At 46.1% G+C, this 23,451-nt stretch overlaps 2 protein-coding genes across 4 annotated transcripts in view; both read right to left on the bottom strand.

Annotated features, from left to right (window-relative positions):
• Positions 1–552, bottom strand: part of WDR88 (WD repeat domain 88) — a 41,865-nt gene extending 41,313 nt beyond the window's left edge. The window contains 1 exon segment of the mRNA XM_025914723.2: positions 241–552. Coding sequence (XP_025770508.2) covers positions 241–552 — 312 coding nt within the window.
• A 1,046-nt stretch (positions 553–1,598) lies between these two features.
• Positions 1,599–23,451, bottom strand: part of GPATCH1 (G-patch domain containing 1) — a 40,527-nt gene continuing 18,674 nt past the window's right edge. For 2 of the 3 annotated variants that reach the window (XM_086689589.1, XM_086689591.1), the window contains 12 exons: positions 23,148–23,227; positions 19,395–19,599; positions 17,357–17,653; positions 15,965–16,143; positions 15,592–15,719; positions 14,789–14,925; positions 14,295–14,461; positions 9,665–9,881; positions 8,289–8,396; positions 6,106–6,203; positions 4,431–4,579; positions 1,599–1,875 (listed from right to left, as the gene is read on the bottom strand). In XM_086689589.1, the coding sequence (XP_086545715.1) occupies positions 1,845–1,875; positions 4,431–4,579; positions 6,106–6,203; positions 8,289–8,396; positions 9,665–9,881; positions 14,295–14,461; positions 14,789–14,925; positions 15,592–15,719; positions 15,965–16,143; positions 17,357–17,653; positions 19,395–19,599; positions 23,148–23,227 (1,796 nt within the window). In that variant the 3' untranslated portion in view covers positions 1,599–1,844. The remainder of the gene's footprint in view (positions 1,876–4,430; positions 4,580–6,105; positions 6,204–8,288; positions 8,397–9,664; positions 9,882–14,294; positions 14,462–14,788; positions 14,926–15,591; positions 15,720–15,964; positions 16,144–17,356; positions 17,654–19,394; positions 19,600–23,147; positions 23,228–23,451) is intronic. The other variant, XM_086689590.1, reaches the window with a different exon arrangement.

Raw genomic sequence — 23,451 nt, 5'->3', positions numbered from 1 at the left:
CATTTGGGAGGCTCAGCCAGAAACCACACTCTGGGTTGGGTCAGGATCCCCTGCTTTGGAACATTGTCCTTCTCCCCCAGGGCAGCCTTGTTTTCCCAGGGACAGCAGCCCAAGGGCTTCACTCAGGGGCCCCCGGCAATGCCAAGTTGGTCCCCACAGGTCCCTTACCCGGCTCACTGCGCCCTCCCCACGTGTGGGGGTCAAGCCTGTGCTCCTCGCCCCCGCCCCCGGTGGTCTGACCTTGGAGAGGGACTCCTGGTCGCCCCAGAACTTCTCCTCAGGCATCGAGTGCTTCTCGGATGGCAGTGAGCGCTTGCCCACCTCCAGGGGGTCCAAGCGGGACAGCAGCTGGGCCTGGCGTGCTTCCACAATCGACAGATGGAAGCGGCCATAGCCCCTGACCAGGGCCGCACGGGGCAGCTTCTGGGGCGGATGCTCAATGTCGCCGGAGGGGACCAAAGGCGGCTGTACTTCACACTGCTGTGACACTGTCTTCTTGCCCTTGTCCGGGGCTTCCGGGGAGCCGGGGGCGCAGGGTGGCTCCGAGGCCATCTCAGAGCCCCACCCGCTGGTTTGCCGACACCCAGCACCCCGGCCAGGCCACGAATGAACGGTGGCGCCACGCGCCTGCGCCCAGTGCCCGCTTCCTGGGAACGCCACGCCCTCCCCCTCGCGCTGCGATCTCGTTGCTTCCCCTCCACGCGGAACACGCTTACTCCCAGAAAAACGGGGTTCCGGCCCTGGGCACAAGAGGTATGAGGCCAAGCATGTGAAACGAGCAGCCCCACCCCCAGGGCTTTCCTTTGGTTCTCCCTGGCTCCCTGTCCCAGGACGATTTCTGTGTGCCCTCGGCCTGCGCAGGGGCTCGTGGCGGACCCACCTCACGTGAACAAGAGAGACGTGATCACTAGATCTAGAATGGGCCATGCATGAATTAAGATGCAGCTGTTGGAGGCGGGGACGCATATGAGAGTACGAAGGAGAGATGTGTCCCAATGTCAATGACAATAGGAGAGAACGAATGTCACCTCCAGTCGGGTAGCAGCCCCACAGATAGAAAAAGACTGGGTGGATATTCCACAACATTAAGGGTTGTCATCTCTGGGTGGCTGAAGTGGTCTTCTTCCTTCTTGCTATTTTTAAACTTGTTCAGTTGTTCTGATCTTTCTATGAGGTCACTTTGAATGCCAGCACTTTTCTCAAAAGTCTGGTTAGTGCAGATGAGGCAGCCTGGGAGGGGGGCCCCAGGGCTGCAGAGCAAGGACCTGATGCCTGTGTGACCCGGGCTGTGGGCGCACACTCCCCAGCTCTTGGTATGGGAGACTATGTGGGACACTTGGGGGATGTCCACCTGGAGAGGCTGAGGCCACCTGCCAGGACCCTGATGCTGGGCCCCCTGCTGGACTCCCAGCCACCACTCTCAACTAGGAGAGGCAAGAGCCACGTGGGGACCACCTCCCTCTCACATGAGTCCTTATGTAAGGCCAAATGTCTTTATCTGGACTCGGCTTTCCCCATTAACAAAACTAGAGAAAACCCTTCACTTTTCATTTCTTTTTTAAAGTTTCAGGAAATAAAAAAAAAAATCAAAAAGAAAATAGAAAAATTCCATTTTAATTAAACTGTACAGTCTGAATTATTTCCTCTGACACTAACTGAGGTTAAAAATAGAAATCAATTTCTGCAACCTTCCAAGGCAGCCTTTGAAATGTCAAGGTTTTAAAAATTATTTTACAGCATGAATTTACATATAAATACAATCTGTACAATGTATTAACTTAGCAATCAACGAGCTTCCATCATGGAGGAGATCTGGTACTGGGACAGACCAGGGCAGAATTCAATTACTGCCGCCTTAGTGGAAGACTTTTCAGCCTAGAAAAGGAAATAAAAGAGAGAGGACAATTAGATAAGAACCGAAAGCCAGATAGCTCCTTGGGGGCCGAGCACACCAGACCTCCCCAACTCACAGTGGTACATCTGGACTCATAGAATACAGAGGACGACCACAGACCGTGAAACCATCATTTATTTTTATTTTTTTTAATTTGAGAAAGAGAGCACAAGCAGGAGAGAGGGAGGGAGAGAGCGAGCGAGCGAGAGAGGGAGAATCTTAAGCAGGTTCCACACTCAGCTCGGAACCCGATGCAGGGCTCGATCCCATGACCCTGGGATCATAACCTGAGCTGAAATCAAGAATCAGATGCTCAACCGACTGAACCACCCAGGCGGCCCTAGAAGCATCAGTTTAATCTGCATTCTTAAAAATGCTTCTCTGTCACCCCCAAATACACAGGGAGACTCAGTCTCCACATCTCATATTAGGACCTGTTTATAAAAGCAAGTTCTAATCCTACTCAACCTAGCTCCTGTAGGACCTTTGGGAAGGAGCTGAAAAAAAACACCATGTTTGCTCTAGGGCCAAGGGCTCCTGAGCTGGCAGTCTTAAATCTCAGCTTCATGCACACAAGGGTGTTCATTGACTAGAGCTGGGTCACACTGGCTCTAGATCCTTGCTCAACAGCCCCAAAGTGAAAAACCACATGTCCGCAACAACAGAAGAGATGAACGCTCTGGTGTGGTCACATAAAGGGATACTCCCTGGCAATGAGGACGAACGAGCTGCTGCAGCTGATAACATGGAGGACTCTCACAAACCAATTCAAGAGTCATACATGGTTCCTTTAAGTAAAGTCCAAGCAGTAGAGTAACCAACGGTGACAGAAGAGGGGCTACCTCTGGGAATGCGGGTAGGCATGCCAAGTGGGAGGAGACACGAGCAGCTGTGGGGTGCTGGCATATCGCTTGATCAGGCGGTGAGAATGCATGGAGCTGGAAGGTGATGGTCTGTGCACATATATGTATGTGTGTGCACTAAGGTGTTTGCTTAGCTGTATGATTCTACGTCTGTGAAATTCTAGAATGGGCAAGACAATCTGATAGAGACAGGAAGGAGAGGGGTGTCTCACGGGAAAGGGGTGGAGGCGGCAGACCACGGTTCCACCCAGAACCAAGTGGCACTGTCACAGCAGAAAATCATCAGGGCCCTTACCAAGAGTAACACTCCATGCCAGGTGCTGGGGATGCAAATGAGACCCCTGTGGTCATGAGCCTCCCACTGTCCTTTGCAGAAGACAGGGGTGAGGCACAAAGGGTGGAGGGCCCTCGGGGCTCCAAGGTTAGAACCCAGGAGGCTCGGTGGGGAGGAGCGGGGGGACTAAACCTTTAACAACCACAAGAGTGAAGATTTAAGTGCACTCCACACCTCTGACCCTCCCTTCCTTGGAGAGAGGTGCTCTCAGGTGTGGGAAGAACCCCTCCAGCCCTCTTCCTGTGCATGGATGTACATAAATGTACACACAGGGAAATCCAAAGGCCAGAGGACATTTTAACATTTACAGCACTGCCTGGATATACCGTTCTGCAGCTTTTGATCTCCTGATGGTAAGTTTTAGATGCCAATCAGCACACAGCTCTCTGCCCACGTTTTCTGATTGCTGCACAGTGTCCCACAGCAAGCCCTGCTCCCGCCCTCCCACCACGCCCTCCAGATGGGCACTGAGGGGTGTCCCCGCAGGAATGACTCATCAGACGGCCCCAAATCCTCAAGATTTGGCCCCAAATCGTCAAGGCCTAACCTCCCTGGGCCTGGCCGTCCCACCTGGGAGATGAGGGGACCCACGTGTCTGCCTCGCTGGAGTGCATGATGAAATGAGCAATGCCCGTGGTGTGGGCACCTTACCATCACGCCGGCATGCAGGAGGAGAGGGAAATGTAAGTTGGCACAGCCACTTCAGGAGGCTCGGGATTAAACTGAAATGCTTATCTCTGTACTTTTGAATCATGAGAATGTGCTGTCCGTTCTGAAGAAGTAAATGGAAACGAACAAGGGGGTGGCACTTGTATTTCCAGACAGCAAGATACACCTACAAGGCCACAGTGGTTAATGCAGGTGGGTAGAACAACATCAAATGGCTAAGAAACCGGAGTAGAGAACGGAGGAGGAGGCCCTCGGAGGCATGGGGACTAAGAACAGGACCAAGCTACTCTTCCTTTAATGAGCTGGTTCAGCAGGTAGGGCTGACATGGCCAGGGCTCACCTGTGCCTCCCCTTTCATCCCGGGCCCGCAGATGGACGTCCCCTTCCTGGCTCCGTGGGGGCCAGGCTGTGCAGCAGTGAAGACTGTGACATCCAGATAGGACCGCAACAACCCCCAGCGCCACCCTCCACCCGTCCCCTCCTAGGAGGGGCATGAACCGAAGTGGAACACACTGGGGTCCTGAGTACCTTTCTTGGTTTTCTTTCTTTCTTTTTTCTTTCTTTTTCGATATCCATATTGATCATTTCTGACGTTTGCCTCTCAGCAAATACACAGAGTTTCCAACAAGCCTTGGAAGGTTTCTGAAAACCAGTGCCCCCCACTGCCTACCTTCTCAGCAGTTCCTGGGGTGACAGGTCTACAGTCCCTTCTTCACCACTCGGGCTGTCGCTGCTGTCTGTGCTCTCAGAACTACTGCTCTTCTCTGGTTTTTTATTCTTTTGCTTGCCTTTGTGTTTGTGCTTCCGGTGTTTCTTCTTCTGAAAAAGAAAAGGGCGGTGGGGGAGGGGGGACAACTGGGCGTTTCCCTCCCTGACTGGGCACAATGACAGGCTAAGGAGGCATTTGGTTGCCGGAGTCATTCAAAAACAAAGACAAAACATCTCATTTGGAGCGAGCTTCAGTCTACGATGGGACAGACCAGACCACACAGCTGCGCGCACACACTCTGAACTGACCCTCTGGCAACAGACACGGCAGAACCGGGCAGATGTGGTCAGGATGCCATCTTGACACTTAGCCCCCATCTGTCTCCTCCAAGGTTGATGAGGGAGACAAAGGCAAGAGAAACGTAGCTGCAATGAAATCTCCCTACAGCTTGCAGCCCACTGATACACACCACCAATAGAAACGTGCAGAGTGTGACCTTCCTCGAGGAACTCGTGGCTGCCTTAGTGCCTTCACGTTGATGTTCGATTAAAGACTAAAAGTCACCTTATCTTAACAGCAGCTAGCCCCTCAAGGTCCTGAAAGCCTTGCTTCCAAATTCCTTAGAAACTTACTTAAAAGTATACAATCAGTCACTCTCACAACCCCGGTGCAGCTTTCTGCCTTGGGTCCTGTCCCCGTGCTTTAATAAAATCACCTTTTTGCACCAAAAGCGTTTCAAGAATTCTTTCTCAGCCGTTTGCTCATGAACCGCGCTTCACCATGTCATCAAGGTGACCCCTGCCACCTCGCATGAACCTGACCGGGGCCACATTGTTAGGCACATGTGATAAACTACGTATCAGGATGGTACAATGAGAAGAAGCACAATGAAGAAAACAGTAGAAGGTCAGAGAACAGCAGATCCGCTGGTAAGAAACGAATGAATTTGGTTTTCAAACCTGGCAGCACCAGTTTTTCCCTGTCGGATGTTCATCATCTTCCCTGCTCAGGAATCCTTTCTTTCTGGTAGCCAATCACGGAGCTGTTTGTTCTCAATTCCACCACTGTCCTGACCACTCTGGGGCCCAACACTAACATCAACTGAATTAAAAGCCTGTGCCATCGCTGAAAACACACGGATGGTGGGACAGGGGTGTCAAAGTGAAAGCACACGCTACTCTTCCAAAGTTCCTTGACCTCCAACAGCAAGCTTTGAACCCAACTCTCTATCCATAATGATGACAGAGCAGTTGAGGAAAAATGTTCAAAAGAATATCTTCATTTGATATTGAACGAGTAACCAATTAACACTACTTTATTAAGATTCAACCATTACTCCCAAGTATTTAAATGTCCTTTCCCCCAACTTTTTCATGTTCACAAATAAAATGTTTCTAAAGTAGAACTGAATAGTTAAAATATTCTGCCTGAAAGAAAAACAAAATTCCTGCAAACTGAAGGCGTACATGAGTGTCCACATTCCTGCCAAGGTATGGAGAGGCCTGTGTGCCCCCACCTCGGCCACCAGATATTCTCCCTGCCTGGCTTCCCCTGTCACCCCTGGGGGCTTGTCTGCATGACAGAAGCAGGGACATCAGAGCCTGCATCCTGTCCAAGACACCCGGAAGTTACTTACCTTCTCTTTCCTCCGTCTGTGCTCTTTCTTGGTCTTACGTTTTTCTTTGTTTTTTTTATGTTTCTCTTTCTGAGGTGCCTCGAGTTTCTGACGAACATCTGAAACACAAACGTAACATGTGAACTATTGGGGAAAATAAAGCCCAAATTGTTGAACAAGGAACGTGACGTAGGTGGAATGTTTAGCATTAAGGTGGGACTCCTGCCCTGCCTCGCTGACAAACGGGTTACCTGTCACCTGGTAGCTCTATATTTAGAAACTGCCAGAAGCCTCAATGCAAGACTTGTGTGAGCCAACCCGTATCTTGCCACAGCCTTATCTGCCAGATGCGTCAGATGGAGATAGAGTCGGGAGAGAAAAAGCACAAGCCTGTTTTAATTTAACATCCTCAGGCAGCTCAGGAGACAGACCAGAGTCTGAACCTCAGCTTGGCTGCCAGCTTCTCCCTGACCTTCCGCACGTTGCTCAGCCTCTCCAAGCCTCAGTTTCCCCATCCGTGAATAGTGACAGGAAGAATCCTTGCTCTCTCGGGGACACAGAGGATTGGACAGAACCGTGCACATGAATCCCGTAGCCCAGAATCTGGCACATAAACGTCAGCTCCCCTCACATCATCCTCCCTTTACTAAAGCACATTACATATGCGTTTTATCTTCTAAGTTGAAAAAAACCCTAGAAAATTAGCATGAAAACAACATAATGTACATAATCATTAAAAAGGACCAAGCAAGTAGCATACACTTAAATTCTCCACCTCCAAACTCTGACAACAATGTTTTCATAGGTCATCAACCTCCAGGTCACCAAACCAACAAAAATCAATTTTTTCCACCTAAAGAAAAGTTTGAAGGGAATTCAGAAGAATGGATATTTTCCAAATCTAGGTAACAGGTGCCTGTAACTCTCTGGTCCTATTGTTTGGTCAGATATTTTAAAATCTGACTCCTCCAAACTTTTGTTTTTTAAGTGCTTGTTTTTGAAAAACCATTCCCCCTCAAAAACCCACAGACAAAATTAAGTAATTAACTATTACAAGGATATCAAGGACGGTCTGGGAAATGGGAATAAATAACTTTGCTCTTAAATTCCAATACACTTACTTTAAGCTGGAGATCTGAACTAAAGCAAATAATAAATACATTCATTTCAATTTTTCAAAACATCACACTTTTTATCACCTCTTTGAAGGCTGGCTTAATTAATCAAACGAATATTTATACGTGGGTGCTATAGGAAACTATGAAGCAGATAACAGAATTATGTCATTTATATACCTGGGCCAGTTTATCAGATGTTTGTTAACCTGGCCTTCAAGGAGATGATAATCCAGTCTAAACATTTTAACAAAACTGTCCATTTAAGACACTGAATGGAAGTTGTTGACCGATACTGGGGACGGAGGATGGACTGTGTTTACTTCTGAAAGAATTACTTTTGCTTTATTTGCTACATCAGCCAACACAGTAAAAGTCTCAGACTACCCTTCTCCCTACAATTCCTCACCCATCTCTGCGTCCTAGATTTTTACTTTTTTATTTCTGTAAGTGACACCATTTGAGATACTCGGGACTCTATTATATATAACGGAAAGTTGAAGGAAAAAAAAGTTTAAAGGTCTCAGGCTGTAAAGCAACAATTCTCATTTAGGCACTAGGTGGAAGTAATGAGATGCAAAATGTAGCTAAGAACAAAAAAACCAGAAACAAACATATGTACAGTTGATCTCAAACAACACAAGTTTGAGCCGTGCAGTTCCACCATGGTGGGTTTTTTTTTTTTTTTAAGTAAATCCAGTACAGTAAGGTAAACATGTTTTCTCTTATGATTTTCTTAATAACAGTTGCTTTTCTCTAGCTTACTTTACTGTAAGAACACAAGATATAATACATATAACATATATAATAAATGTTAATCAACTGTTCATGTCATCCGTAAGGCTTCCGGGCCACATTTGGGTATTAACAGTTAAGTTTTGGGGGGAGTCCAAAGCTATATGCAGATTTTCAACTGTGCATGGTGTTGGCGCCCCTAAACCCCGCCTTGCTCACAGGTCAACTGTAGGTATTTGGTCAGCCTCGTGTTGGCCTAGGTGGGCGGAAGTAATAACACGGTTAGAGCTGTCACAGCTCAGGGGAGACGCTGGTGCCGATGCAAACGGGTGAACCAAGGAGCTCTCAACTCACTGGGGCAGAAGACGGGAGGCAGCCGTGGGCCGAACGCTTCTCTTTCATCTATCTGCATCTTTTGTATCGGAAAGGAAGGTGCGGGCTCCTGGGCTACCGGCTCGCTAGCTGAAAAACACCAGGGTATTAATTTTGTCTATTTATGTTAGTATTAATTAATATTTTACCAATATTAACCTGTTTGAATCTTTAATTAAGACCTGTTGCCACCAGATAATGTAAGCTTTTCTTTACCACTTTGCTGAGGATACAGCAGGCAAACCTGACCTCCAACCTCGGGGACATTTGAGCTGGGAATTCAGTCGCACGAGGCACCTGCAAGCAAGTGCGCCAGTGGCGACAACAGAGGGGCATATACAGCACACGCTCCAGGTCACCTCACTGAGACCTCAAGGGTTGCAAGATGTCCTCGAGGAAAGATATCCTCAGAGAAGAATAAAAACTTACAAACAGGGATCTAAGACAGTCCCAACTCAGAAAGCTTAATTTCATTCAAAATAAATGATCAAAGAGGGGGAAAACTGAATATAAACACACTACCATGTTCACATTGGTAATGCCATTTTTTAAACAGATGACTATGTTTTCATACAGAGGAAAGAAAAATGCAAAAAACCTGGAAAAGCATGCATCAAAGTATTGACAATGTTTATCTCGGGGAAGCGGGATTCCAAGGATCCTGGGCTTTCCACAGTTCTATATTTGTAAACTTTTACAGTTCAAGTATATATCGCTTTGTAATAACAAACAAGCTGGTTACTTTTTTCCACAGAAATAGGAAACAGCCATTTGCAAACTGCCTAAGAATAAGCGATGTTTTAGATCTCTATGTAACTTCTTGGTTCAAGGCCCTCAAAACTTATACCCAAGTCTACCACACACTGTCGGGGCTAGAAACCCCTCTCCCCGCCCCCCCCCCCCCCAAAAGGCTGAGATGGAAAATTCTGTCCACCCACCCAAGCATCTGAAAAACCTCCCACCCTGACAAGCGCCCAATGACTTCCTTTCCCGTCCAAACTCCCGGCTGGCGGAAGAGCCCTGTATACTTCAGGACCAAAAGTTGCCAATAATCCTAGCACCTCATCATCAACCAATTAAAAAAAAAAACAAAACACGCTATTTTTTAAACAAAAATTCTACTATTTTTTAATTCTTCTCAACTAAGATAAGTGGGAAAATCGGTATTATCAAGCATAACTATCATAAAAATGCACCAGAAATTTACATCCAAATCCACAACTGAAAATATACAAGATTAAAACATCGCTGCCCGCTAATTCTCCTGGTTTAAAACTGCACACTAAACAAAAAAGCAGCTTCTCTAGACACGTCCTCATTTTCTTCTTTAGATCCCCAAATCTAAAGTAGCGACATACCACGTGCCACGGATGATGTTTCCGCTGAGTCAGTTTCTTGGGAGCTTTTGAAGTCAGCTTCCCCGGTACCTGCCTGATCATCCTCACTGTCGCCTTGCTCATCCTCAGAGGATGAGGACTTCTCATCGGAGGAGCTGGCAAAGATGGCCTTAAATAAGTCCATGGATGGGCGGCTCCCTTCTCCTTCAGTCTGTGGATCCACACCTTTGCTTACACTCTGTATTAACAATGAAATGAGTCAGGAATGAAGAAGCAGAGGTGAGGGGAGTCAGACGTTCTAGAAACACACACACACACACACACACACACACACACACACTCTCTTATGTTTATGCTCAGGTACATGGGTCTCCATACTACACACGGTCTAACTAAACAATGGCCACTCACATGGCATTTATTCTTGTGATGTTTCTGATTCAACAACTGCAGAGCGAGCTGACTGGTAGAAGTAGCTGAAGGTTCTCATGGAGACAGGTCATTAATCAGAATTGCAAAGGACTCACAAAAATGCAGTTGAAACCAGCACAGTGCTTCTGTCCTGTTTTCAAGAGTCTATCAGCCTTCAGAGGTCCAAAATTAGAGGTTAATGAAGGCAGGGGCCTGAACCTAATTAGGTCAATTGTCTGCTAAAACAAACCTTCACCATTCTCCCTCAAATTTAAACAAGACCTAAGGTGGGAATGCAAACTGGTGTAGCTGCTCTGGAAAACAGTGTGGAGGTTCCTCAAAAAATTAAAAATAGACCTACCCTATGACCCAGCAAGAGCACTGCTAGGAATTTACCCAAGGGATACAGGAGTGCTGATGCATAGGGGCACTTGTACCCCAATGTTTACAGCAGCACTCTCAACAATAGCCAAATAATGGAAAGAGACTAAATGTCCATCAACTGATGAATGGATAAAGATGTGGTTTATTTATACAATGGAATACTACTTGGCAATGAGAAAGAATGAAATCTGGCCTTTTGTAGCAATGTGGATGGAACTGGAGAGTGTTATGCTAAGTGAAATAAGTCAGGCAGAGAAAGACAGATACCACATGTTTTCACTCCTATGTGGATCCTGAGAAACTTAACAGAAGACCATGGGGGAGGGGAAGAAAAAAAATGGTTAGAGAGGGAGGGAGCCAAAACATAAGAGACACCTAAAAACTGAGAACTGAGGGTGGATGGGGGGTGGGAGGGAGGGGTGGGTGGGTGATGGGTACTGAGGCACCTGTTGGGATGAGCACTGGGTGTTGTATGGAAACCAATTTGACAACAAATTTCATTAAAAAAAAAAAATACTGGGGCGCCTGGGTGGCGCAGTCGGTTAAGCGTCTGACTTCAGCCAGGTCACGATCTCGCGGTCCGGGAGTTCGAGCCCCGCGTCGGGCTCTGGGCTGATGGCTCAGAGCCTGGAGCCTGTTTCCAATTCTGTGTCTCCCTCTCTCTCTGCCCCTCCCCCATTCATGCTCTGTCTCTCTCTGTCCCAAAAATAAATAAACGTTGAAAAAAAAAATTAAAAAAAAAAAATACTGAGAACAAACTGAGGGTTGATGGGGGGTGGGGGAGAGAGAAAAGGGGGTGATGGGCACTGAGGAGGGCACCTCTTGGGATGAGTACTGGGTGTTGTATGGAAACCAATTTGACAATAAATTATATATATTAAAAAATAAATAAACAAACAAACAAGACCTAAGGTCTTATAACATAATGTCCAAAATGTCAATATGTTCAGGATGCAATCCAAAATTACTTGGTATACAACCAATCAGGAAAACCTCAACTGGCAAAAGACAATTGATAGACGCTAACCCCAAAATGATAAAAATGTTGGAATTATGTGGCAGACTTTAAAGCAGCTATTATAAGCATGCTCCAAGAATACGGCCAAACAGACAGAAAGATGAAAAGGTCTCAGCAAATAAAGAAAAGATATAAAGGAGAACCAAATGAGGATTTTAGAAATGAAAAATACAATAACCAAAATAAGAAATTCACTAGATGGGCTCATAATAACAGCAGAACAGACATGACAGAAGAAAGAGTCAATGAACTTGATGACAGATCAATAGAAATGATCTGATTTAAACAGAGAGAGAGAAAAAGACCAAAAAGAGGCCTGTGGGCCAATATCAAAAAGTCTAACATTTATGTCATCAGAGTTACAGGAGGGGAGTGAGAGTGTGGAGCAGAGAAAATAATGGCTGAAAACGTCCCAGATCTGGTGAAAAACAAGATTCAGGAAGCTCAGCAAAACCCCAAACAAAAGACTCTTGAGGAAACCCACACTCAGATACATCATAACCAAACAGCAAAAACCAAGGACAAAGTACAAATCTTGAGCAGCCAGAGGAAAAATCACATCATTCTAAGGAGGGGAACACGTCGAATAACTAAATTTCTCATCGGCAAGCAGGAAGGCCAGAGGGAAGTGGTACAACATTCGTAAACGGTTAAAAGGAAAGTCCTGTTGACCCAGAATTCTGTATCTGGCAAAAACACCCTTTAGGAATGCAGACAAAACACACATTCTCAGGGGCGCCTGGGTGGCTCGGTTGGTTAAGCGTCCGACTTCAGCTCAGGTCACGATCTCACGGTCCGTGAGTTCGAGCCCCGCGTCGGGCTCTGTGCTGACTGCTCAGAGCCTGGAGCCTGTTTCAGATTCTGTGTCTCCCTCTCTCTCTGCCCCTCCCCTGTTCATGCTCTGTCTCTCTCTGTCTCAAAAATAACTAAACGTTAAAAAAAATTTAAAAAAAACCACACACATTCTCAGATGAAGGAAAATTAAGAGAACTGCCCTCTCGAGTTGGAACTTCTCTAAAAGAACTGCTAAGTAAGGGGAGTCCCTCAGACAGGGAATGATAGGAGGGAGAGCTGGCACTTCAGGAAGGAAGAAAGAGCAACAGCAATGGTAAATATCCAAGTAAATAAAACGGACTGTCATCTCACCAGTTCTTTAAACATGTCCAACAAGTGGAAGCAAAAATTAAAACACTGTCTCATGAGGTTTTCAGCACATGTGCACATAATACATAAGGCAACATCATAAAGCTGGAGAGTGAAGGGACCTACAGAGTGGTAGAGATTCTATATTCCACTTGACGTGGTAAAATATCAATTCCAATTAAATTGTGAGAAAGTAAGCATGTATATGATAGAGCAATCATTAACAAAATAGTTAATGGGGCACCTGGGTGGCTCAGTCGGTTAAGTGTCCAACTTTGGCCAGGTCATGATCTCACAGTTTGTGAGTTCAAGTCCGGCATTGGGTTCTGGGCTGACGGTGAGGAGCCTACATGGACTTCTCTCTCTCTCTGTCCCTCCCCACACACACTCTCTAAATAAACAAACTTAAAAAAAAATGGGGGGCGCCTGGGTGGGTCAGGCGGTTGAATCTCTGACTCTTTACTTCGGCTCAGGACATGATCCCAGGGTCGTGGGGTCCCAGGGTCGTGGGGAGCCCTTGTTGGGCTCTCTGCTGAGTGTGGAACCTGCTTAAGATTCTCTCTCTCTCTCTCTCTCTGCCCTTCTTCCTGCTCGCGCTCTCTCTCTAAAATAAAAAAATAATAAAACACTAATAAAATTATGAAATAAAAAGATAATATGATACTGATGAATCTCAAAGGTATGAGTCTCAAAAAGTTATATACGTATATTGTCTGATTCCATTTACGTAATATTTTGAAAAGAACAAAACTATAGATACAGAGAAGAGATCAATGGTTGATGGGGGTTTTGCAGGGAGGGGAGGGTATGACTAGAAAGGGACAGCATGAGGGAGTTTTTTGGGGTGACGGTACCATTTTGCATCCTGATTGTGGTGTGGTTCCACAAATCTGTATCTGTATAAAAACTCACCGAACTGCACATTTTAATGCATGTTCCTTTAAAAGATAATTTTAAATGAGGCTATCAGAAATAAAACCAACTTTTTGATAATTTCAGAGAAAGAAAAAAAAAAAAGGCAACACAAAACACTCAAATTCTCTAAAGATCTGCAGTGCTATTTCCTAGCTTATAGATTAATGTTCTAAGAAAGTAAGTTCCTTTACAGTTTCTGTAAAGTAAGTTTTTATTAAGCGAGATGTCCATACTTGACTGATTTCTTTTTTAAAAAAAAAGAAGTAAAACTAACTTTTTATTAAATTCAACTTTCAACTATTAGACCAGCAATTTTTTACAAAGCCAATGGATATTTTGTTTATACTCCCCACAAAAGAAAACACAGTGAATTTTATTTCAATGGCTGATGCTAAGTGAAAGCCATCCCTGGCAAAGAAGTTTATACCTTTCCTCATATGATCAAAGACATGATTGAAACTACTGTAATGTAGAGCAGGTGCTGGCAACTACAGCCTCTGGGCCAAATCCAACCCACTGTCTGCCTTGTAAATAAAGTTTTATTGGAACACAGATGAACCCAATTTTTTTCCATATTGCCTGTGATTTCTTTCCCATTTGACAGCAGAGTTGAGTGGCTGCAATAGAGACTATATGGCCCACAAAGACTAAAATATTTACTATCTGGCCCTTCTCAGAAAGCTGGCAGACACCTCCTATCAAGTGATGACAAAGCACCATCACAGAGAAAGGCAAACGCCCCAGTCAGCCTGGCAAAGAGAACCTGGAAGCCACAGATACCTTATCGGAGAGTGACTCCGTCACATGTTCTTCCTCTTTGATGACTAAAGGGCTGGACTCTTGTGTAGGTGGGCCAACTTTTGATCTAGCCAAACTTAAAAATTCACTAATGGAATCTTCTTTCTTTTCTTGTTTAGATGTATCCCATCGCGATGGTTTTCGTGATTCTGAAAGGTGGGAGGACATAGACGTAATATCAGAATGTGGCAAGTAAAAGGTAAGCTCTCCATTCCAGCTCTTTCATTCATTCAAGAACACCAGCAGACCTACTGTGGGCCAGGCATGGTGCAACGTGTCGGGAACATGGCAGGTGCTGAGGCAGAGCCCCAACCCCAAACAGTATACGTCTGGACTCTTACAACACGCGCTAATGTGTTCATATGAGCGATTCCCTTAATGGAGGGAGAGCTCACACCGTGTGTACCCCGAAGACTTTCCAACAGGATCGGGGTTGAAACCATGGTCAGCCATGGGCCCGAGGAAGCCCCACTCACTGTCAGGACCTTGGTGTTGTGGCCCTTTTTCACTCGCTGCTTGAGATGCAGGTGAGGAAGCAGTCTCTGGGAGTGTCAGAAAGTTGAAGACTGAGTATTTGTCACGTTTCACTCTTGGTAAGCCAACCAAAGTTGAACTGCGGGGTGAAAAGAAAACACATATATGTAATTTCAAATAACAACTGTGAGGATAACATCTAGTTCGTGTGAAGTTTTCCGTCTTGTGTTTTTCACCACTAGCTCTTCTCTTTGCTAAGAGGTCCCTGAAGGTGATTGCGCTTCTCCAAGCAGTTTAAGAATTTGGATTGGCTGATGTTAGGGCCCACGAGGTTTCCCTTATTATAGTAAGAGCTAGAATTTAACTTTGAAAATGTATTCCCATGAAGGAAAAGCTCCACTGCTAAAAATATACCTAAATTTTCTGACAAAACCTCAGATTCAATTTAAGTGTCGAACTTTTATAAAGAATTAGTGTAAGTAATATTCTAAATGTAAACTATATGTGATTATTAAAAAGGTGGCAAATCAGACCAGCATTAAGTTTTTGTAACTTGACATATCTGAATTTCACATCTTTGGTAGAGAATAAAGTCTTCTTTCTGGATGTTTGCTTATTATTATTATTATTATTTTTTTTTTTTAGTAACAAATTAATAGAAGTTAAATCTGCAAAATTTGCAACTCCAAGCATTTACAAGTAAATTCATCTAGAAAAAGGGAATTTATATGAATAGGTTAGGGGGAGAGTTAACTTTAATATGGGGGAAGGAGTACCGATGTGAGGACAGGTTTATCCAACTTACTCTGGATAAGGGTCAGGGACATTAAACCTCTTACACAGCAGCTTGTCAGGATGCCACTCAAATGTGTCTCGGGTAAGCTTCCCAAACATCTTCATCCTCACAGCCGACTGCTTGTCATTGACATCATTCTGGGAAAAGACATTTATTCTGTTTCATCAAGCGGTCACACCACCGCCCTGAGTGTTCTTTCACTGAAAAGCTTTCAAGCAACCTTCCAAAATTTCCAAACAGTGCTTATGCTGCGCCACTGTGCTAAAGGCATAAATCATTCTTATTCTATAATGCCACATATATTCTGATCATTCCACTGAGGGATCTAAAATATTTGTTTGAATTTTACAGTTCATCAGGTAGGGATGTGATGGTGACAGACCTCTTGGTCTCGAGGGACTTCCACTTGATCTGAATCGTCCTCCTCCTTGGCATGTGTGAACCTGGAGGACAAGGTCGAATGGGAAGACACATACAGCAGGGCTGCCCGAGCAAACTCATCCCGCTCGCGGACTCGCTCCCATTCTGTCATACTGGGGTCCAGACAACGTTCCAGGGCATCTATGGTACAAGGAATGAGAACCTGCTTCACTCTTAGGAAAAACGTAGGGCTTAGAGAAGAACACCCGGTGGGTCCCACTGTGTCTCTGTAGATTTTACCAGAGAGGCCACAAATCTGTACCCTGGTTTGTAAGAGCATGGCGGGGAGTACCTGTCAGGTTATATCGCTCTCCCCCTCAACATGATGCTTTTATTGAATTCTGTCTACCACACAGAACAGAGAAAAACATTTGGGGACTCATGCTCAGTTAAATCTTCGAAGCCAGGGGCGCCTTGGTGGCTCAGTCGGTCAAACATCTGACTTTGACTCAGGTCACGATCTCAAGTTTCATGAGTTTCAGTCCCGCATCAGGTGAGCTCAGGCTCCACTCCGGGTGAACATGAGCCCCGCTTTGGGTGAACCCAGCTATATGCTCTCTCTCTGCCTCCCCGCCCTCTCTGCCCCTCGCTCATTTGCGCCCTCTCTCTTTCTCTCTCAAAACAAAACAAAACAAAGCGAAACAAAACAAAACAAATCTTTGAAGCCAGGAACTTGCTACCACTCCGGGACAGTGATAAGTTCATCCTAACTATATTCCTAAGTCTTGGCAGAAAAACACTCCTTTTTCTAACTTTTGGGTTTTTTTAATTTAATAAATAAACACTGGGGGTGGGTTCTTAGGTCTGCTTTCGAAAACCGACTCCTCCGATTTGCTGACGACGCTCACGAGAACTGCTATGAATAACCGTAATCCCTCTCCTCAGTCTGGCTGTATTTACTCCGTAGATCACAGAGTGATTTTTCCCCCCTTGTAATGGTTCAACAGCCAACTAGCTTTTTAAATCAATTTTTAGGCCATGATTTAGGGCTGGATGATTAGGATTTTAAGACAAAGTGGGAGATGACCTTGTTCTCTTGGTGTGAAATGCAACACTTACAGAAGGCAGGCATCTGCACACAGTAAATGGTCTGTAGTTTAGCAGTAGCCACTGCCAAGCCATGTTCTCTACGTCAACAGCTATCTTTGGGACTTGAGATATGGAGAAACACAAGCTGCTTGCTCCTACTTTCTGAGGTCAAGAGCCAGGCACTAAAATCTTTGCACTGTTTGCAGCAGGACAAAGCAAAACACCGGCAGAGTGGGGTACTTCAACTTTCAATCTGGGACAAGGGCCAGAACGGCAAGACTGCTTCCGCTGGCTGAGAGGTGGGAGACCCAGGCCCAGCACCCACCTTTCTGACCCCGTTTCATATGTACTAAAAACTCTTCGTATCGTTTTTGCTTTTCTGGATCTTTTGCGAAAGGTTTGAAGTTGCTGGCTCTCGTGGCAGCTGTCCCACCACTCAATGCCATGTGCCACGAGCAGGTCCCCACGTCCGGAGAGGAAGGCTGGGGTCTGCTGCTTGAGGCCTTCTGGGCCAGACTCCTGGCCTTGAGTTGAGCTGCTTTAAGGTCAGTTGCCTGCTTCATTTCTTTGATTCTCTCTTTATCTTTTTGGGACAGAAACTCTAACACTGAAGTAGATGAACCTAAAAAAAAAAAAACAGTAATATGGAAGAAATGAAAAGTACCGTAAGACAACCATAGTGACATTTCTGTGGTACATACATGCGCAATATCACAAATGTACGTAATTAGAGTGTCTTAGTTTTTCATCTGTACTCGTATTATCCCTGGGAACTAGACAGTGAAAATAACATGACTCCTATTTTACAGTTGGCAAAAATGGAGGTCAGTACTTGGATGTTTATCAGGTGAGTGAGTGGTCCTAGAACAAGGAAGCTGACATTCCAGGCTCCGGACCTCCAGCCTGAGGCAGCCGCCACCTCCACAGTCCCACTGGGCACAAGCCCCGGTTCAGAGCCAGCTGCCCCTGCAGCATTCACTCCTGTCATAGCACCCACTGAGCACTGTCTTGGGCCGGGAGGACACCGGAGACAAAGTCCCGCTCCCCTACATGGGGGCATGGGAATTAGAGAAACCCAAAGTCAACAACACCAGAGGATGGCTACGAGAGGAAGACCACGAAGGAAACAGGCTGACATGACTGAGGGGGACCTAGAGGTGAGGGCTGGGAGGGGGAGCAGGGAATCACTAGCATATGTGACGGGGCAGGGGAAGCCCGGAAGGTGCCTCCAAAGAGATAATATTTGTGGTGAGTTAAGTAAAAGAAGCCGAAGTAGAAGGGAAGAGCAGAGGCAGAGGAGATGGTGAACATCAAGGCCCCGATGTAGTATATCGCAGTGGGCGGGGTCAGAGGGCGGGAGGCAGGATCACAAGGCTAGACCTCAGGGGGTTAAGGGAGAGCGGATATGGCTTGAAAAGAAGGCAAGACTGGATCCCGTAGCCTGGTGGGGAGTCTGCATTTGTCTTCAATGTGAGAAGTACTGGACTGTTTAAAGAAGGGCAGTGATATCATTCGGTTCGTCCGGCTGCTGTTGAGGGGAAGGGACTGCAGACGGGAAGGCGGGAAAAGGAGGCTGATAATGAGGCTCTGCAACAGTCCGGGCGAAAGAGGGCGGGCGCTCACTCCAGGCTGGAAGCAGCCGAAAGGCAGAGACATGATGGCGTCCCCAGTGTGTTGGGGACAGCGCTGAAAGGGCCTGCTGATGGACGTGGGTGGGCAGGAATCAGGATTCCTACGTTCTGGTCTAAGCAGCGGATCACTGGTGGCATCATTCACTGACAAGGAGAAGACCAGAGGAAGAGCGGGCCTGGAAAAGGAAGTGGGGAACCGAGACTTCCGCTCTGGTCTATTGTATTTGAGGTATCTATTGGGCTCCCGAATGGCAAGTCCCAGTTCACCTCTCACAGTGGGTCTTTCTGTGCCAGCCTAGAGGGGATTCTCCACACTTGTCCACACTTTCAGATGCACTCGTCCCTTTTAGGCTTTCGGGAAAGAGCTACAGTCCCCTTTCCCCTGAGGAAAAAAAAATCACACATTCTCAGGCTGTGCAGGGACAGCGAGGGCACCGGCGTCCCTGATCTGCACCACATTCCTGGACAATTATTACAAGTCTGAAAACCACTGAGTTCAAGACAAGAGCTGCGATTTCAATGGCACAACCCAAACTTGTGTTAGAAAACAAGTCTTAAGAAATAAAGGATACGTACACTGCTATGTGTGCTGCTCACAAGGAACAATTTTGTTCTCAGAGGGTGGGAATACTCAGTCATGTACCAAGTGTCACTGAGAAAACAACTTTCCGTTTTGATTTTGATAACCCCAATTACTATCAATGTAATGTTCTTAATCTCTGTGGCGCATACCTTGAATGGGAGTTTCTCCCAGCAACTCCGCCCGCTTGGAGGCATTCAGCTGGTGCCTACTGTGTGTCCCTGGGTCAGGCATTGGCTTCCCAGCTGACTCTGACAATACCTGGACTAAGTGGGTGTTCTCTGAGGTTGCAGCTACCACAGGTCTGAAATAATGCACCGGTCGATAGTCTCTCGGCAATTCAGGCGGTGGGTAGGTCTTAAAAAAAAAAAACAAAAACAAAAAAAAACCCACAAAACTCAGAAAAGACAGGCTGTAAGATGACCATGTTTGACTTACCCAAGAGAACCCATAACCCATGAGTGTTGTGAACCCTGCCCTTGCCAGGCCAACATCCAGCAGGAGGGTCGCACTGGGAACAGCCTCTCCAGATGTCTAGCCAACATCCATTCTGGATCTGGAGGGTCACCGGGACTCTACTGTTCCAATGGCCACATATCCTGAATGTTACCCCTGCCCACTTCTGCAGACAGTTGCCAATATGCATGCGTTATGTGACAAGAAAGATGACAGTAGGTAACACAACGTATCGGCCCACATGCAGAACTGGCCTACTATAAATTAGAAAACTTAGAAAAGTATGATTCAAGGCTTAGAAAAGACATAATTACTTAAAATAAGTTATTTTTCCATTCAGAATTATTTTTCTGGTTACATTTCAGTTCCAAATTAGAGTTTCAGGACTTACTTTTTTGATCTGAGGTATTTTTAATTCAAAAGCTGACTGAATTGAAATTGAAATATATCTGAGAAATTCAGGCACAGATGATGATAGAACAGATACATTAAAAGAAAGTATACCGCACTTTTAAATTACTGCACAGAAAGGTCTCCCTTGCTCTGAGTCTAACAAGCATGTATTTATGGACAGTCTCATTTAAGCCATTTTCTAGATTCTTCCGCTACTTGAAACCCTGAGCTCCGTAACCAGTGAAGCACCGAATGCTCTCCGGCTGTGGCTCCGGGGCTCACAGAGGGTTTGACAACAGTGACGTCCGCATCCCACCCCACAAAGCTGGCGCCAGGCGGGGTCTCCCAAGCAGCCCAGGTGGCTGAACTACGCAGCCTAGGGAAGCACCCAGCACAGTGACAGCCTGCAGCAGAATGCTAGTGTCACTGCCAGGACATCTCACTGTTTATCGCCTTAGCCCAACCACCTCCTCTGAACATACGGACTTCCAGATCAGTAGTCGGCAAACACTCCTATGTGGCCGCGACACCCGAATCCAGAGGAGCGTGGCAGAAAGGGGAGGGGGTGCGCGGCCACAACTCTTATTAATATCCTCCACTGGATTCAAAGCATCCCACTCCCTCCGCTAAATCACGTTCTGTTTGGCCTCTGGATAAAGAGGCTGGGTTTTGAGCCCATATGTAGAATACTTGCCTGTGAAAGGCTAAGTGAACATAGCCCTTCTCTGAACTGTTCCCACGCGGAGCGCTATTCCAGCAAGCTGCACCTCAGGAACCCCCGACGTCTGCCTCCCCACATACAGCCCTCTGCCTCACTGCAGTGAATCTGTGCATCTGGCACCCCCACAGGAATAGGCTGTCCTTGGGGGCCAGGACTTAGTCCTGGAGGAAGTGAGTCCTCAAGCCCTGAGTCAAGCGAGTACTTCTCAGCCTTTTTTATGCTCTCATACATGTAAAAAACTAGCATCGTCCTTTGACGTTACTTGACATTTCTGGTAAAAGCATCAGTTTACCATGTGCCCAAAGCTGTTCTGAATATATTCTGCTCGCTGTTACAACATTTTCACGACTAAACAAATCAAAGCTGCTGTAACACCGAATGTGGTGTTTCAGGCGGCACTGCCCCTGCCTCCCCTCTTCTGAAGAACCACGGGCCAAGCCACAAAGGCACTTAACAGACATTTGCTGAATACAAAAAGAGAGCAAATTAAAGGATGGAACAATCTAAAAAAGGGATGCCAACAAGGCGAATGGCCAGGAGCCTCACCTGAGCTGCCAGCACCATCACCCAGTGATGCCTGCCTGTGGGGACGTGGCTCTGATGGGGGTCAGAGACAAATTACCACTTGGCCCAAGCTGCACAATGACCTCACGAAAAAACAGGACTATCTGGAAAGGCATGTGGAGCTCTCCATGGGACCTGACCTGCATGCACGCAGCCTCTCTTCCTTCTGTTGCCCAGACAAGGAGTTCGAGGAACCCTGTCCACACCGGCCAACACTCTTCCCTGCACTCAGGAGGAGGCAGCAATGGGGGCTTTTCTGACTTAAAATTTTCTACTTTTCCTTAAGTTACATTGCCCTTGGAATTATACCAATTCCGTTTTCCCACCAGTTTCTAATGTAATTCTTTTTTTAATGGAAATAACCATTTACTTAAAACTTGGATTTAAAAAGTTAGCAATTTAGGGGCACCTGGGTGGCTCAGTCGGTTGAGCATCAGACTGCAGCTCAGGTCACAATCTTGCGGTTTATGAGTTCGAGCTCCGCGTCAGGCTCTGTGCTGACAGCTCAGAGTCTGGAGCCTGCTTTGGATTCTGTGTCTCCCTCCCTCTCTGCCCCTCCCCGACTCACACTCTGTCTCTTTCCCTCAAAAATAAATAAACATTAAAAAAATTTTTTTAGGGGCGCCTGGGTGGCGCAGTCGGTTAAGCGTCCGACTTCAGCCAGGTCACGATCTCGCGGTCCGTGAGTTCGAGCCCCGCGTCGGGCTCTGGGCTGATGGCTCAGAGCCTGGAGCCTGTTTCCGATTCTGTGTCTCCCTCTCTCTCTGCCCCTCCCCCGTTCATGCTCTGTCTCTCTCTGTCCCAAAAATAAAATAAACGTTGAAAAAAAAAAAATTTATAAAAAAAAAAAAAATTTTTTTTAAAGATTAGCAATTTAGGGATACCTGGATGGCTCAGACAGTTAAGCATCCGACCTTGACTCAGGTCATGATTTCACAGTTCATGGGTTCAAGCCCCACATAGGGCTCTGTGCTGACAGCTGAGAACCTGGACCCTTGTTCAGATTCCTGTCTCCCTCTCTCTCTGCCCCTCCCTTGCTTGTGCTCTGTCTCTGTCTCTCTCTCTTTCTCAGAAATAAACATTAAAAAAAATTAAAAAGGGGTGTCTGGGTGGCTCCGTTGGTTAAGTGTCCAACGACTTCCACTCAGGTACATGATCTCGCGATTCGTGGGTTTATGCCCGGCATTGGGCTCTGTACTGACAGCTCAGAGCCTGGAGCCTGCTTCAGATTCTGTGTCTCCCTCTCTTTCTGCCCCTCTCCCACTCAATACTCTGTCTCTCTCTCAAAAAATAAATGTTAAAAAATCTTTAAAAAAAAGATTAGTTGGGGCGCCTGGGTGGCGCAGCCGGTTAAGCGTCCGACTTCAGCCAGGTCACGATCTCACGGTCCGTGAGTTCGAGCCCCGCGTCAGGCTCTGGGCTGATGGCTCAGAGCCTGGAGCCTGTTTCCGATTCTGTGTCTCCCTCTCTCTCTGCCCCTCCCCCGTTCATGCTCTGTCTCTCTCTGTCCCAAAAATAAATAAACGTTGAAAAAAAAAATTTTTTTAAAAAAAAAGATTAGCAGTTAGATATTTTGGATACAATGTGATTACTGACATTTCTAATGCAGAACATGTTTTCCTGGACAATCACTAATAATTATGCTGTTGCTTTCTGAAAACAGAATTCACTTACTTTTCAGTTGTTAACATAATAATTCAGGTCACCTAGCAGCGAATATTTTAAGTACTAAAGCATAAAATAAATAAATAAACAAAATTTTTTTCCTTACTTTTTTAGACGATAAGGGTTTAGAAGCCAAGGAAAATCCATCCAAAATTTTGCCAATGTATCGAAGATCTTTCTCTGATTCTGCAAAATGATGTCATCGATTAATTCCGGAAGCAGAGAAGATTAGAATGGGACAAAAGACGTCAGTTGTTTTTTTTTTTTATCTCCAAGAACGTAAATACCACAAGTCATACATGGTATCTTGCAGAGATAGCAGTAAAGGGGAGGGAAGAATGGCACGTAAAGCCGTCACACCTCTGTTGACTCAGCCACCGGCAGCCGGGCCCGCGGCACCCTCTGTTGAT

This window comes from Puma concolor, chromosome E2, assembly GCF_028749965.1.
Source record: "Puma concolor isolate L17-30 chromosome E2, mPumCon1.1.hap2, whole genome shotgun sequence".
NCBI classification, from domain to species: domain Eukaryota; kingdom Metazoa; phylum Chordata; class Mammalia; order Carnivora; family Felidae; genus Puma; species Puma concolor.
The sequence above is the reverse complement of the archived record's forward strand: the minus strand, read 5'-3'. Positions and strand labels throughout refer to the sequence as shown.